The 17,900-nt window shown below is 38.5% G+C and overlaps 1 protein-coding gene across 2 annotated transcripts in view; it reads left to right on the forward strand.

Moving 5' to 3' along the window:
* Positions 1-17,367, forward strand: part of si:dkey-82f1.1 (DENN domain-containing protein 2A) — a 75,631-nt gene extending 58,264 nt beyond the window's left edge. For both annotated transcript variants that reach the window (XM_067436470.1, XM_067436469.1), the window contains 11 exons: positions 1,594-1,703; positions 2,165-2,234; positions 2,660-2,737; positions 3,524-3,664; positions 3,930-4,078; positions 6,327-6,504; positions 9,895-9,936; positions 10,030-10,135; positions 13,434-13,709; positions 13,824-13,910; positions 16,758-17,367. In XM_067436470.1, coding sequence (XP_067292571.1) covers positions 1,594-1,703; positions 2,165-2,234; positions 2,660-2,737; positions 3,524-3,664; positions 3,930-4,078; positions 6,327-6,504; positions 9,895-9,936; positions 10,030-10,135; positions 13,434-13,709; positions 13,824-13,910; positions 16,758-16,789 — 1,269 coding nt within the window. In that variant the 3' untranslated portion in view covers positions 16,790-17,367. The remainder of the gene's footprint in view (positions 1-1,593; positions 1,704-2,164; positions 2,235-2,659; positions 2,738-3,523; positions 3,665-3,929; positions 4,079-6,326; positions 6,505-9,894; positions 9,937-10,029; positions 10,136-13,433; positions 13,710-13,823; positions 13,911-16,757) is intronic.
* Positions 17,368-17,900: the final 533 nt, after the last annotated feature.

The following is a 17,900-nucleotide window of genomic DNA, read 5'->3' on the forward strand; positions in this document are numbered from 1 at the left end:
TAATAAACATGCTGAAACAACAAAAAATATATATAAATTAAGATAATGGTTCACAATTAAAATTAAAGATGCTAACGCATAAGAAAGATAGCGCATCCTCTGGTGTTATTGATGTCTACCGGAAGTTAAGTTTGGGCCACAAAAGTAGCGTGTGTTTATGTTGCTGCCGTTGAAACCGTCTATACAACCGGCATGTACTGGACCGAATCAGAACGCAGATTTCAGTTTCTCATTTCGGTGCCATCAACAGTGCTTTTGTGGCGTGGAGCCAGAGACAGGCACGCTCATCCCTCGTCACATATCACAACGATTCAGTGTTTTCAACCACATCATGTTTATTTTAGCTTTCAGACATTTAAATGCACATAAGTAGCAGCAAAAACACACTGATGTCTCTGGAAGTGGCAATAACAATCCCTCCTAACAGTTATAATTTGACTGTTTTATTCATATCAGACACACATTATATAAGTCACTATATAGTTTACTCTATTCTTCTCCGAGTTCACCGGTCACTTTCATGTATTTCGTGAGACGAGGATGATTTACACTGTAAAAAAAGGCACATTTTGAACTTTTGCAGTACAATCGACTTGGATGTTTGTTATTTCAACTTAAATTATGTTAAACTGACTTTAAAAAATGAGTTACTTCTTGTATAACTAATACAAACAAGTTTAACGTTTCTTAACTTATTTTGATGAGTTAAAACAATGTAAAAACATATGTTGTCATAACTTATTGAACATATAATTTTCATTATTTTCTATGTAAAGCGATTTGAGTGCCTTGAAAAGCGCTATATAAATCGAACGCATTATTATTATTATTATTATAATAATTTTTTACAGTGTACGTGATGTAAATCCGACAGATCCGATTCTCTGAGGCGCAAACTAACATGACGGCACCCATCGCGCATTATAGATCAACTAACATGATCATTATGAAAAAACACATTCACTTACACTTATTTAAAATTCAGAATATCAGATAGCTGATGACACAGGTTACAAGTTTGTAAATATTTTGAATAAAAAAGAAAAAAAAAACCTTTCAAAATTGAGCTCATGCGTATATAACGTGCGTCCAGTGTGAGACCCCCTTAAGGCGATTCGGTCTAAAATATTTAGCCAGAGAATATGGTCATATTAATGCAAAATAATGCTGAAGTGAAGCTGGTTTGTAGCAGACCAAGACTACAGACTACTTTGCTGTTATTTGTGCTGTAATATCACTAGTGTTAGTGCTGTTATTTAGTGTTAAATAAGGCATATTGTAGTTGTGGCTTAGCTTTTACTGTGAATTTAAGTAAACTGTGTTTTGTATCTATTTATATATTTAAATATACTTTTAACTTTTAATAAATTGTTCAATTTAAAGAATAAAAAAAGCCATTCTTTAATGTCATCCACCTTCGTTTTGTGGCTCTTTTTAAAAAAAAAGTCGGTTCAGGCACCGTTTAGGCACCGGAAGCATTTTAAAAGTACCGGTTTGGCACCGGAATCGTAAAAAACCTAACCGATACCCAACCCTCCTCCTAAGGTTTTCTGAACTCATGGATCTGTGTTCCCGGCTCTTTTTCCTCATTAGTTGGAGCGAAGCTTTAAGATTATGCGAGAAGCTGAAGACCAGCTGAAAGTTATTCCTCAGTTCTGTTTTCCTGACGCTAAAGACTGGGCACCTGTGGACAATTTCCCCAGGTATCAAATCCACGTGGTTGTTATTCGACAGTAATAGATGCACATTTGATGCTATTTACTGAAATAAATCCGGTAACACTTCAGAATAATGGTCATTAATTAACATTAGTTAGCATGAACGAATAATGAACTGCACTTATAAAGCCTTTATTTATCTTTGTTAATGTTAATTTACTAAAGCATTATTAAAATCTTGTTAACATTAGTTAATGCACCGTGAATAACATGAACAAACCATAAACAGCTGTATTATTACTAATGTTAACAAATATTAACAAATACATTAACATGTGTACTGCTCATGGTTAGTTCATGTTAGTTAATACATTAACTAATGTTAACTAATGACCATTATTCTAAAGTGTTACCATAAATCATTATTTTTCGCACTGTTTGTGTTTGGGAATCAGTTGCTCGTTGTTACACAATTTTGAACCAAATCCAATCTGTTTTTTTTTTAGTGAGACTTTCTCGTTCGTCTTAACTGGAGAAGATGGGAGCCGAAGATTTGGCTACTGTCGACGCTTACTGGTGAGCTGCTTCATCGCTGCTCTCTTTCTGTCATATGCAGAAGACATTTATTCAGAGACTGCAGGCCAGACATTTATGATGAAACATGAATGAGATTTGAATAGAGTCTCTCAGATGGAAATAACATTTTAATCATCACAAAGATTTACAAATGTTCTTAACACACAAAAAAAGGTTATTTTAAGACCTGTTCACTTAAAGGTCATTCGCTGTGAAAACCTTTCGGTACCTTTGTTGTTAAGATTGTACAATCTTTCAAACAGTAGCATTTGACATTATCACATGACCTGACCAGATCCATTTTCAAGCCGTGGTGTGCCGTCTTTTTTCTGCTTTTTGTGACTTCTAGTAAATGTTGTTTTGTATATTTATTAATTTTTTGGGGGGCATTCTCACCGGTGGTTTGTGTGTGTGTGTGTTTTCAGCCCAGTGGTAAAGGGAGGCGTCTACCTGAAGTCTACTGCATTGTGAGCAGATTGGGCTGTTTTGATCTGTTCTCTAAGGTATTTCATCTGGCCTTTAAGCAATCTCAGTCTACATTTATTCTCTGTCTGGTGCTTTGTCAGTTTAATTAGTAATATTTAATTTTAATTTTTTACTTTTATTGTTATTATTATTATTTATTTTATTTTTTATTTAGTTTTTTATTTTATTTTTTTACTTTTATTGTTATTATTATTATTATTCATATTTTATTTATTATTTTTATTAGATTTTTTTGTACTAAATTTGTATTAATTTATTTATTATTACAGTGATAAACTGAAAGTAATGTTTGTTGTTTTTATTAGTGGTGGTGGTATTATTATTAATCTTTTTTAATGTAATTGAATAATATTTGGATGGTGGGAAAAAAACTAATAAAAATATTTGGTATTATTTATTTATTTTGAACTGTATTATTTTATTTTATTATTTTATCTTGTTTTGGTTTCCTTTTTGGTTTTTATTTTGATTTTATTTATATTATTATTTATTTATTTATTTATTTATTATTAAAATGATGATAATGTTTGTTGTTCTTTGTGGATTATTTTTATGTATTTATTTATGTTAAATGATGTTGAATAATATTTGGGTGGTATAGCAAAACATTTATAAAAATGTTTTACAATGATTGTTATTGGTATTATCAAAAAAAAAATTAGTTATTTATTTAGAATAACGAATGGTTGGTCGGCAAACAAATAAAATAAAATAAAAACTATTTAAACAAGTAGATTCAGGAAAATGGCGATCTAAACCAGATCTCACACACGTCATGTGTGTTGGATTTCCATCTGATGTAGATCCTGGATGAGGTAGAAAAGAGACGAGCAATCTCTCCTGCGCTCGTCCAGCCTTTTATGAGAGGAATTATGGAGGCTCCGTTCCCAGCGCCGGGCAGAACCATCAGCATTAAGAACTTCCTGCCGGGTTCAGGAACAGAGGTCAGTTCAGAGGCGGGAATATGAACAAGGCGGCCGTGTAGAAATATGCTGTTTCTTTTTACAGTGGCCTTGAAAGAGTTTCATCTTGAGAATGTTTCAAACTTTGAGTCTCTCTCTCTCTCTCTCTCTCTCTCTCTCTCTCTCTCTCTCTCTCTCTCTCTCTCTCTCTCTCTCTCTCTCTCTCTCTCTCTCTCTCTCTCTCTCTCTCTCTCTCTCTCTCTCTCTCTCTCTCTCTCTTCTCTCTCTCTTCTCTCTCCTTCTGTAGGTGATAGAATTATGTCGGCCTTCAGATTCCCGTCTGGAGCATGTGGATTTTGAGTGTTTGTTTTCCTCTCTGAGCTTGCGTCTGCTTCTGCGAGTGTTTGCTTCTCTTCTCCTGGAGCGAAGGGTCATCTTCACCGCAGATAAACTCAGGTATGACCCTTTTACTCCTGCTGTCAGCCAGATGTGGTTTTGCATCCGGTTCGATCACAGTGTTTGATTGACAGGTGAGCAGGCGGTCCTTTTTCTGGATGTCCGCTTGTGCATTCATCAGTTCAAATAAACATTCAGATTCACATGATAAACCTCTGGATCCCTGACTGTGGTGTGTCAGTCTGAGCTTTGTCTGCATCGAGAGCTGCTTTTCTCGAGAACTGCACACGTGTGTTTGTGCGTGAACCCAAAAGACGACAAGGGAAGAATGAAAAGATATGACACGGCAAGAGGGGAAAAAGTGCAGCTCGTGGAACCATTTTTCACAGCTCAAGACAGATATGGAAAAATGCTGTTGTGTTATATAGTCGCCTTGGGAACAAAAGTCAACCCCAATGGGTTTTTTTTCTACGGAAAAAGCAGCGAGACTAGTCCTCATATGGCGTTCTGGGCCTGTAACGAGAGCCGTGTCCCTTTGTTGGGATTGTCAAAGCAGCGTCTTCCCTAAAAAGATGGTTTTGAGAAAGATGACCTGATTAAATACATTTCAAGATGAGATCACAGAATACAAGATTTGTCCTGCAAATCAGAGGAAATCTGCATCCTATTGTGTAAACTTTAGTTTTTAGAGACAGACTGAATGACTTTACAAGGCAGGAAATGGCTTTTAGAAAATAAGATGATACATTCATTGAAAAGAGCACTAAATTAGTCAAAAGTTTGGCAACATTACTGTTTGTAATGGTTTTTGAATGGCTCATCTAGGCTGCATTTATTTGATCAAAACTACAGAAAATATTTTGAAATATTATTACAATTTAAAATAATGGTTTTCTATTTCAATATACTTTAAAATGTAATTTATTCCTGTGATTAAAATAGAAATATTTTCTAAGGATCATGTGTTTATTATTTATTTATTTTTAAATTATCTTAATAGGTAAATCACACAAAGGAAAGTCCAGGTCATATTTTAGCGAAAAACCAAACGACAAAAATAAGAAATTATATTTTCTTACTAATTAGGCCAGTATTTTTTGAATTCTCCCATCAAATGTCCATTAAATAATATTTTAAAATAAAAGATAAAAAATAATATATTATAGTGATAAACTCAGTGATTATTTTTATTATTATTCATTATTATTATATACACACATTATGTATATATAACATTATGAGCACTGACAGGTGAAGTGAATAACACTGATGATCTCTTCATCACGGCTCCTGTTAGTGGGTGGGATATATTAGGCAGCAAGTGAACATTTTAGTCCTTAGAGTCGATGTGTTAGAAGCAGGAAAAATGGGCAAGCGTAAGGATTTGAGCGAGTTTGACAAGGGCCAGATTGTGACGGCTAGACGACTGGGTCAGAGCAGCTCCAAAACTGCAGCTCTTGTGGGCTGTTCCCGGTATGCAGTGGTCAGTCTCTATCAAAAGTGCTCCAAGAGGAACAGTGGAGAACCGGCCACAGGGTCATGGGCGGCCAAGGCTCATTGATGCACGTGGGGAGCGAAGGCTGGCCCGTGTGGTCCGATCAAACAGACGAGCTACTGGAGCTCAAACTTCTCCAGAAGTTAATGCTGGTTCTGATAGAAAGCTGTCAGAATACACAGAGCATCTCAGTGTGTTGTGTATGGGGCGGCATAGCCGCTGACCAGTCAGGGTGACCTCTGACCCCTGACCCCGCCGAAAGCACCAACAGTGGCACGTGAGCATCAGAACTGGACCACGGAGCAATGGAAGAAGGTGGCCTTGTCTGAGGAATCACGTGTTCTTTTACATCACGTGGATGGCCGGGTGTGTGTGCGTGGCTTACCTGGGGAACACATGACCCCAGGATGCACTATGGGAAGAATGCGAGCCGGCGGAGGCAGTGTGATGCTTTGGGCAATGTTCTGCTGGGAAACCTTGGGTCCTGCCATTCATGTGGATGTTACTTTGACATTTTTTTTTGCATTATGGTAACAGAAATGTGGCAGGTGCGTAATAAAATGTCACAATGCAAAAATTATAATGGTCCGAAAATAGCTTTACAGTGTAATTAAAGATGATTATTTATTCATGCACCATTTAAAAGTTAGTCAAAGAATGAGCAATAATAATACTGAGGCTTGCTTTGGCAATCAGCACAGATTGATTCTTTGCTGCCATCTATTGGTGTAAATGTGTAAGCACTATCATATCAACATTATGTGATTTTCTAACAAACATCCTAAATAAATATCCCTGTCTCTCTCTCTTCAGCACTCTCTCTAAATGCTGCCATGCCATAGTGGCTTTGCTGTACCCGTTCACCTGGCAGCACACTTACATCCCAGTCCTGCCTCCTGCCATGATGGACATCGTCTGTACGCCAACCCCCTTCATTGTTGGGCTGCTGTCCAGCTCCCTGGTCCGTCTCAAAGAGCTCCCGCTAGAGGAGGTGAGACAAAATTACATGTTTAGCATCAAATAATGCCTACAAGTAGGCAGTATGCAGTATATAATGTGTAGTATTCAATAAGTAGTAAGCATGTATACTGTTTTGAACATAGCAAGAACAAGAATTCAAAACAGTGATTCATTGGTAAGTTCTTAGTCAATCTGCCTGTGTATTAATGCCCTCTAGTGACATCTTCATGCTACTGTAGTGGCAAGTTTTAAAGGTTTAAAGCCCCTCTGAAGTCCCTTGAAACTGCAGCATTGTTCAATATGTTGACGTAATTTCCACTCAAACAGGAGACTAGGGCAGGACATATCAAACAACTCCTCCCTTTTTTTACAATAGCCAATAGTGTTTTGTTTATATCATAGCTCGGCCAGAGCTGTTGAGCTCGGTAAACCCGCAGTTTCCTCCTAAACTCTAACCATTTCTCTCTGATCGTTCCCTATCCCCTATATAGTGCACTGTCTGATCGTTCCCTATCCCCTATATAGTGCACTGTCTGATCGTTCCCTATCCCCTATATAGTGCACTGTCTGATCGTTCCCTATCCCCTATATAGTGCACTGTCTGATCGTTCCCTATCCCCTATATAGTGCACTGTCTGATCGTTCCCTATCCCCTATATAGTGCACTGTCTGATCGTTCCCTATCCCCTATATAGTGCACTGTCTGATCGTTCCCTATCCCCTATATAGTGCACTGTCTGATCGTTCCCTATCCCCTATATAGTGCACTGACTGATCGTTCCCTATCCCCTGTATAGTGCACTGTCTGATCGTTCCCTATCCCCTATATAGTGCACTGACTGATCGTTCCCTATCCCCTATATAGTGCACTGTCTGATCGTTCCCTATCCCCTATATAGTGCACTGACTGATCGTTCCCTATCCCCTATATAGTGCACTGTCTGATCGTTCCCTATCCCCTATATAGTGCACTGTCTGATCGTTCCCTATCCCCTATATAGTGCACTGTCTGATCGTTCCCTATCCCCTATATAGTGCACTGACTGATCGTTCCCTATCCCCTATATAGTGCACTGTCTGATCGTTCCCTATCCCCTATATAGTGCACTGTCTGATCGTTCCCTATCCCCTATATAGTGCACTGTCTGATCGTTCCCTATCCCCTATATAGTGCACTGACTGATCGTTCCCTATCCCCTATATAGTGCACTGTCTGATCGTTCCCTATCCCCTATATAGTGCACTGGCTGATCGTTCCCTATCCCCTATATAGTCCACTGACTGATCGTTCCCTATCCCCTATATAGTGCACTGACTGATCGTTCCCTATCCCCTATATAGTGCACTGTCTGATCGTTCCCTATCCCCTATATAGTGCACTGTCTGATCGTTCCCTATCCCCTATATAGTGCACTGTCTGATCGTTCCCTATCCCCTATATAGTGCACTGTCTGATCGTTCCCTATCCCCTATATAGTGCACTGTCTGATCGTTCCCTATCCCCTATATAGTGCACTGTCTGATCATTCCCTATCCCCTATATAGTGCACTGTCTGATCGTTCCCTATCCCCTATATAGAGCACTGTCTGATCGTTCCCTATCCCCTATATAGTGCACTGTCTGATCGTTCCCTATCCCCTATATAGTGCACTGACTGATCGTTCCCTATCCCCTATATAGTGCACTGACTGATCGTTCCCTATCCCCTATATAGTGCACTGACTGATCGTTCCCTATCCCCTATATAGTGCACTGTCTGATCGTTCCCTATCCCCTATATAGCGCACTGTCTGATCGTTCCCTATCCCCTATATAGTGCACTGACTGATCGTTCCCTATCCCCTATATAGTGCACTGTCTGATCGTTCCCTATCCCCTATATAGTGCACTGACTGATCGTTCCCTATCCCCTATATAGTGCACTGTCTGATCACTCCCTATCCCCTATATAGTGCACTGTCTGATCGTTCCCTATCCCCTATATAGTGCACTGTCTGATCGTTCCCTATCCCCTATATAGTGCACTGTCTGATCGTTCCCTATCCCCTATATAGTGCACTGTCTGATCGTTCCCTATCCCCTATATAGTGCACTGACTGATCGTTCCCTATCCCCTATATAGTGCACTGACTGATCGTTCCCTATCCCCTATATAGTGCACTGACTGATCGTTCCCTATCCCCTATATAGTGCACTGTCTGATCGTTCCCTATCCCCTATATAGTGCACTGTCTGATCGTTCCCTATCCCCTATATAGTGCACTGACTGATCGTTCCCTATCCCCTATATAGTGCACTGTCTGATCGTTCCCTATCCCCTATATAGTGCACTGACTGATCGTTCCCTATCCCCTATATAGTGCACTGTCTGATCACTCCCTATCCCCTATATAGTGCACTGTCTGATCGTTCCCTATCCCCTATATAGTGCACTGTCTGATCGTTCCCTATCCCCTATATAGTGCACTGTCTGATCGTTCCCTATCCCCTATATAGTGCACTGTCTGATCGTTCCCTATCCCCTATATTGTCCACTGTCTGATCGCTCCCTATCCCCTATATAGTGCACTGTCTGATCATTCCCTATCCCCTATATAGTGCACTGTCTGATCGTTCCCTATCCCCTATATAGAGCACTGTCTGATCGTTCCCTATCCCCTATATAGTGCACTGACTGATCGTTCCCTATCCCCTATATAGTGCACTGTCTGATCGTTCCCTATCCCCTATGTAGTGCACTGTCTGATTGTTCCCTATCCCCTATATAGTGCACTGTCTGATCGTTCCCTATCCCCTATATAGTGCACTGTCTGATCGTTCCCTATCCCCTATATAGTGCACTGACTGATCGTTCCCTATCCCCTATATAGTGCACTGTCTGATCATTCCCTATCCCCTATATAGTGCACTCTCTGAGTCTTTCAGCCGCAGCTTCAGCATCTGTTTAATGTAGGGGGCGGGGCTTCAGAAGAGCAGTGATGTCATCAGAATCAATTATCCATATTGGTGAAAGTCAGAGACTGCAATTTCATTATTCCATGCATATTGCTAAAGTAGTACAGTTAATATGGTGTCAGGGACAGATCATCTCCAAAGCTATTTTCAGTTGTTTGACCTTTGACCTCTTGAAAGTTACACCTCATTATGACTAATGTGGGAAGGAAACGAGGCCAATAAAGTCTAGGATGTAGTGTGAATATTCTATATATACATTCCCAATGAACAAAAGAACAGGACTGGGCTCTTTTACAGAGAAGATCAGAGGCCGGACATGTTCCTAATATTTCTCTCCGAGCACTTCCTGTTCAGGTGGGCCGCCCTGACCTCTGACCTCTTCACAATGGCTGTGATAAGGGAAAAAAGCTGAGATCGCCGCTGCAGGCGGAAAATGACATCACTGTCTCCTCTGCTCTCTTTCAGGTCCTGGTGGTCGACCTTGGCAACAGTCGTTTCCTGCGACAGGTACAGTTCTCTACTGAATGTAGCTTTAATTTGGGCTGGTTATGTGTTTCAGTTATGAAACAATCAATCTTTTGTTGGTGTTTCCTGTTTCAGATGGACGATGAGGATTCGATTCTGCCTCATAAGCTCCAGGCGGCTCTAGAGCATGTTCTAGAGCGGAGGAAAGAGCTGGCCTGTGACCTGGCAGATAATCCCAGCGGTGAGTTTCTGTCTGATCCGTATGCACTGCAAAAAAATGCTCCTCTTACTTAGTATTTGTGTCTTGTTTCGTCCAAACATCTAGAAATTCTTAAAACAAGAAGTATTTACTGGACAAGCTAAAGTAATTGTCTTGTTTTGGGAAAAAATAACTCAAAACTAAGAGAGTTTTATCTTAAAATAAGCAAAATAATCTGCCAGTGGAGTAAGCAAAATAATATTAAAACATTATTTTACTTATGCCTGGTTCAGACTACACGATATTAGCCCGAATTTGGCACGATCTGTGTGACGTAAGGTGTCATAGGGATTCGTAAACGATAAAGGACGTCGGGACGCAAGAATCGATCGTTTCATCTCGTATAGTGTGTCATAGTATACGACAACCGAATCCGCGTCTGCGATAGTTCACGACGTCATGACAGAAAGACTAGCATGTTTTAATTTTTTTTGGGGTCCTTCACGACGGGTTCTGTCACGTGTGACGCTGACCAACCGGAGCACAGACAGTTTTTGTACACAGCTTTCAAACGCGGCGAAACACATGAGAGATGACGGAGCGGCTAACTTTAGGTGGAATTATAAAATGGAGGAAAGGTTCGTGGAGTTGTGGCAACAGCACTCCTGCCTGTACGATGTGTCATCGACGGACTACCACAACCAAATAAGAAATATGCTGGTGAACGATAGCGGAAGCTCTTCAGGAACCCGGTGAGTAACGTTACTGGAATGTAAGCTTAAAAGATGTTTTACAAATACGTTGTGGTGGCAAGCCATTACTTCTGGCTAATAATTAAATATTTAATATAAAAAGAACAATATTTTACCTCAAGTTCTCTTTGGAGGATTGACAGCCCATAATGTCCTCTTCCAGCAAACCAGGAACATGTGTTTTTGTTGGGTTTCTTTCTATTTTTGCGGTTTTCTAAACATAAAACAGCCAAAACACACTGCTTCAGACATCGTTTGTTTACGCTCTTGTTTCTGAAAGTCAATGACATCACGCACGTCGTGACACCAAGCGATGATTGGTCGAGTAGCAACGTGTAGTCTGACGTTTCTAGTCCAGGACACGACATGATTTTAGGAGTAAAAATCGCGTAATCTGACACAGTAACTATCGTAACAGACAAAAATATCTTGTAGTCTGAACCAGGCATTACCCTACATGCTGATTATTTTGCTTATTTTAAGATAAAACTCTCTTAGTTTTGAGTTATTTTTTCCCAAAACAAGACAATAATTTTTACTAGTAAATGTTTCTGAAAGGGTTAGTTCACCCAAAAATGACAATTATTTCATTAATTAACTCACCCTCATGTCGTTGGATACACCTTCGTTCATCTTCAGAACACAAATGAAGATATTTTAGTGTAAAGCTGAGAAAGGCTTCAGAAAGACCTCCATTGGCATTCAGTACATTCCCACTCACAAGACCCATAAAGGCACTAAAGACGTCGATACAAAGTCCATCTCACTACAGTGGCTGTGCAATCATTTTAAGCAACGATAATAGTTTTTGTGCGCAAAAAAATCTAAATAATGGCTTTATCCTCCATGTTATTGTCTTCCGTGTAGGTCTCGGACGTGAACTCACGCGATTGCGGTGCTCCTCCTCTTCCGGGTCATGTATTGAACGGCGGATCTGCGTCATATTCTCGCGCATGCGTCGAGTTCACGTCAATAACTTGGTGGATAAAGTCGTTATTTTGATTTTTGTGCGCACAATAACTATTTTCGTCGCATTGTAAAATGATTGTAGAGCCGCTGTAGTGAGATGGACTTTGTATCGATGTGTTTAGTGCCTTTATGGGTCTTGTGAGTGGGTCAGTGGGAATGTACTGAATCCCAATGGAGGCCTTTCTGAAGCCTTTCACAGCCATCAGCTTTCAACAAAAATATCTTCATTTGTTTTCCGAAGATGAACGAAGGTGTTACGGGTGTCCAACGACATGAGGGTGAGTAATTAATAAAATCATTTTCATTTTTGGGTGAACTAACCCTTTAATTTAAGAACTTTTAGATATTTTGACTAGAAACAAGACAAAATACAAAGTAAGAAATGCATTTTTTGCAGTGTGGAAGCAGAAACAAGCTTCCATAGATTTGTGTATTATATTCAGGGTTTAGAACGATAATGTGAAAGGATTTAGATTGGACCAAGAGCCTATCCTGCCAGCCGAACTCAGCCCCGCCCACAATATTTGAGCTCGGCCGGTTCGGTCTGGACTTGATCCATAGAGGAGTAATTATGGCTGAACAGAAACTGACCAATGAAATCATCAGGGTGGGCTTGAGACAGATGATCAACAGTAACGTAATCATCACGTCATCAAAGGCGCTTGGGTTGCATTTGCTCAAATCCTAAACGGAGAGCTTGTTCGTATCTGCATTCACCTTCACTATTTCTCTCAGAAATGATGATCGCGTTGGTAGCTACTCTGTGTATTCTTAAAGGGTTAGTTAACCCAAAAATGTAAATTATGTCATGAATTCCTCATGACGTTGGACACCCATCAGACCTTCAGACACAGATGAAGATATTAGTGTTGAAATCTGATGGCTCAGAAAGGCCTTCATGGACACCAATGTCATTTCCTCTATTTTCGATGGGCCGATTTCAAAACAAAGCTTCGAACCGTTATGAATCAGCGTATTGATTCATGATTCGAATGTGCCCAACCACATGAGGAATTAATGACACAATTTACATTTTTGGGTGAACTAACCCTTTAAACATTTTTTTTACAACACCGGCAAAGATCGTTTACACTCATCTTTTTCTTCTAACGTTACTTATTCCAGCGCGCGTGCAGACAGAGTTGCCAAGTTATTATAACAAAACCCGCCAACTTCTAGCCCTAAGCAATGGGGGGGTTTCAAATGTGTGTTATTTTGGCAAGGTTGCTGCTAAAATTGGCATTCCTGGGTCTATATATCACATAATTGACGTCACTTCAACCCGCTGACATGGAAAACAACCGGCGGGAAAAAAATGCAGACATGGCAACACAGTGCAGTTCAGCTCTGTTGACATTTGATAACTAACGTTATGCGTCGCTTCGCTGCTCTGATTGGTTGTTGGTCTGTCCAATCGAGGTCTTTCCTGGTTCGGTTGAAACACGCTCAATAATCACAGCCCAATGGAGCAGCAGACTCATATTCTGACTAGAGTTGAGTATGACCACGTCAGGCTCCCAAAAGAGCCATAATGTTTTTCACTATATGATTTAACAGATGAATCCGTTCTTGGACAACTAGCCAACCATCCAGACTGTTTTTCTCACTTCTCTCGGCAGAGCCCAGTTCTCTGAGCAGTGTGGTGTCTGAGGCGTTCGTGCGGTTCTTCGTGGAGATCGTCGGTCATTACTCGCTCTTTATGGGTGGCAGCGACCGTGATGAAGAGTCCTCCGCCTCGTCTTCCTCCTCTCCAACTCCTTCGTCCTTCCAGCGTGAGGCTTTCCGCAAGGCCGTGTCCTCCAAGAGCCTGCGGAGATTCCTGGAGGTCTTCATGGAGACGCAGATGTTTGCGGGATTCATGCAGGAAAGAGAGTTACGGAGGCAGGGCCTGAAAGGTTTGAACGCTTTATTTGGAGCTATAAATCTTGGGAGAATGCAATTTCTGATCATTTTTAAATGGTTCTGTCGCTAAAGTAAAGCATTTATATGCCATATTCTGTTTTAAACAGGTTTGTTTGAGATGAGGGCTCAGGATTACCTTGATTCTCTGCCAGGCGGTGAGAACAGAGGCGTCAACAAGTTCCTCAAAGGTTTAGGTAACGTCTCGCTTTCTAATCTAACCAAAAACTTGTCAAATCAAAGAAGGGCATGTTTGAATTGACATACATATTTCTCATTACATATGTATGTATAAAGTGCTTACATGAAATAATCTGATGAATAGAGCTGGAAACTAAGAACTGGTTCTCATTCTATGGCTTCTTTTTTAAAGTACAAAAAATGAAAGAGAAGAAAGATTTTGAGCAAAACATTTTTTTTTACATTCAGGATACAGTTTTGTTAAAAAAATATATATAAAAAAAAAAAATATATATATATATATGTTTTATATATCATGTATTACAACAAAAATATTTCATATATATATATATCTGAAATCGCAGTTTTTTTGTCTTGCTATTCTGACTATTTTTCTAGCAATTTTGACTGAAAATGAGAAGGAAAAAACAGCAAAAAATATATTTTCACATTCAGGATTATTATCCTGATAATAATTGTTAATTGTTTTTAAGACAAATTATATAATAAATATAAATGTGTTTAAATATGCATTACAAAAAAAATCATATATATTTCAAACGACTGAAATAAACATACAAATGTAAATGTATTTTAATACCATTTATTTAGTGCATTACAGAATTCTAAACAGTGCTCGATGCAAAATATAATATAAAAAAGTGTAATAAAATATAAATATTTATGTTATTACATTATTAAAATGTAACTTTTATATCAATATAGAATAATATTAGTTTTATCTATACTATTTAATTTTATATAATTATAAAATTATATTTTAAATATCATAAACAATATTGTTATATTTTAAACTTTTGTATTTTGCATTAAGCTCTGTGGAATTCTGTAATGCACTAAATAAATGGTATTAAATGCTGTTGAATTTAGTTAATCTTTTTATACATACATATTTAAATGTATTTAAAACATTTCAAATATTATTTTACATTGATATATAATATTACATTTTTGATAATGTAATAAAATAAATGTATATATATATATACATATATACAGTGCCCTCCACAATTATTGGCACCCCTAACAATTCCTCTGAAAAATGTAATTTATTTTTTTCTAAATATATTTTTCTGTAGTTGCTAAAGTTGGTTAGGGTATCTAGGAAATTTTAATTAGTAATTCATGAGTTCCTGCTTCCCTGAGGTATAAATATGATGTGACACAGAGGCCTAATTCTCTTACCCATTTGTCAACATGGCAAAGACAAGAAAACACCATTCAAGAAAGGCAGATGTGTGTCGACCTTCATAAGTCAGGCAACGGCTACAAGAAAATAGCCACTCACCTTAACTTCCCCGTATCTATAGTCAAAGGAATCTTTAAGAAGTTTAAAACAACTAAACAGTGACAAACAAGGCTGGAAGAGGTCCCAAGTTTATCTTGCCACAACGCATAGTGAGGAAGATGGTAAGGGAAGTAAAAAAATGTCCTACGCTCACTGTCACAGAATTGCATCAAAGAGTGGAATCTTGGGGTCACAAAGTCTCCAAAACAACCATCAGATGCTCTCTACATGCCAACAAGCTGTTTGGGAGGCATGCAAGGAAAAAGCCTTTTCTCACTAACACTCACAAGCGTAAACGTCTGGAGTTTGATAAGCGGTACTGGGACTTCAACTGGGATCGTGTGCTTTGGTCAGATGAGACTAAGATTGAGCTTTTTGGCAACAGACACTCTAAGTGGGTCTGGCGTAAAACAAAAGATTAGTATGCCGAAAAGCACCTCATGCCCACCGTGAAGTATGGAACAAAGTATTAACATCAGGGGTGCCAATAATTGTGGGACACATGATTTCAAGTTTTTTTTTTCTTTCCAAATCTGTGATTATTTTTACCACCAAAGTAATGTACTTAAACGAAAGGTAGGATTTTTCTCTTTTTTTGCATTTTGGTTCTATGTTGTTTAAAAAAAAGGAGAATTTTTAGAAGTCCGTGACCACATCTTAAACAGGGGTGCCAATAATTGTGGAGGGCACTGTATATATATATATATATATATATATATATATATATATATATATATATATATATATATATATATATATATTAGGGCTGTCAAAATTAGCGCAACGCAAAAAACTCGCACAAATACATTTTACCGGCACTCATTTTATTAACGCAGCGGGCATTTCCTGTTTGATCCATGACCCGTTGGAGAAATTGAAATAAGCCATAGAATGCAGCAGCAGCAACCATTAATAGGGAAAGAAAGGGATTAACAATAACATTACTCTGAACTAAGCTACCATATTTATGGTTTTACTAATAATAAATGTAGGCTGCATTTGCATAAAGCATGCATATTTGTCCATACCCATGTTGATTAGAGTATTAAAAACTTAAAAACATTTTAATTTAAGGTACGTTTAGAACTGATAAAATGTGCGATTAATTTGCGATTAATCACGAGTTAACTCAAGGCAGTATGCGATTAATCGCGATTGAATATTTTTAATCGATTGACAGCCCTAATATATATATATATATATATATATATATATATATATATATATATATATATATATATATATATATATATATATATATATATATATATATCTCACAATGTTATATGCTGAATTTGACTTCTTCTTTATATCTAAAGGAATGTAGGCAATATCAACCATGATCTCAAATAGACAAAATATGGAAAATAGCTTTATTTTTCACAGTCATGTGACTGCAGTGTAGAATATTGCTCTGCCAGTTGAACCATTATAAAAGAGAACAGTATGTGCGGTCGGCTGGTCTGGTGGGCCAGTATTTGTGAAGTCAATAATGGTAACCAGTTGTGTTTGGGTGGGATTTTGAACCTTTCTATTTCCTCTCTCTTTCTCTTAGGACACAAGATGAAATTCCTGTCCAAAAAGTGAGAAGTGGCGCCATTAGTCGTGTTGCCGACAAATGACCATCAGGACGGGCTACGAAGACCCGGCAGGACCAAAGTCATGGAAAACATGGGCCGAAACACTGTACAGAAACAAACCCAGTCCATTCTAGTTCCCCGAACCACAAGGACCTTAACGGACTTTATGAAATCCCATAACTGGTGATTATCCATGTATAGTTCTTTCTCTCGTTTTCTACATTTTTAAGAGATAGTGTACAACTTCTTCTGAAACAGGAGGCTATAAATTAATTTATATTCTTTCTAGAAATCTAGACCTTTATGACTTCCTCTGTAAAACTTTGTTTCCCTTAAAATGAAATAAAATTTTAAATGATGTTGTTAGTCTATTTATCGTAGTACGTTACAGACTCGAGGCCACTGTGACTGAATGAAGATTTGTTCTGTGTTAGAAACGGGGGGGTAAAAACTTTGGGCAGGATCGGGACGGTTCTTGACCAAAACCAGAACAAAGTCGGAGTTTGGAGATGGTCTTAAGGACATTTCAGGAACACCACTAGAGTTGCTTTTTTAAGTGTGCTTAATAAACAGTTTTCAATAGGATTTTATCTGGCTACAGAATTGTTTTTAACCCGGTCACATGCTTTCCTGTGTTGCAATGGAAATCAGTTCTGAAGTCTTGGATGTGACGTCTCATTACAGCACGGGACGTTCCATGAGCACTGGATTCGGATCGTCTTTGCCTTTGCAGGGTTTCCGCATGTCTTAAAAAAAGTCTTAATTTGACCTTCTGCAATTTAAGGCATTAAATGTCATAAATTGGAGCATAAAGTCTTAAATTTAATATCATGGCATTAAATTAGGGCCCTGTGATATCTGCGATGCAGAAAATGTGGGCGGAATTACAGAATCCATTCAGAAATATTACATTTTCTGTGGAATTCCAGATTCATGGAATTTGTCAGATTTTGGAGGAATAAATCTAAAGTAGGCAGAACACTTAAAGGGACAGTTGACCCCAAAATGATATTTACTCACCCTAATGTCATTCCAAGACTTTCTTTCATCATGTTAAGCGGTCGAGTCTCTTCAGAAAATGTGGAATAAACCGCTCAATTCACATGGATTCGTTTTAG

This window comes from Pseudorasbora parva, chromosome 25 (genome assembly GCF_024679245.1).
Source record: "Pseudorasbora parva isolate DD20220531a chromosome 25, ASM2467924v1, whole genome shotgun sequence".
In the NCBI taxonomy this organism is placed as follows: domain Eukaryota; kingdom Metazoa; phylum Chordata; class Actinopteri; order Cypriniformes; family Gobionidae; genus Pseudorasbora; species Pseudorasbora parva.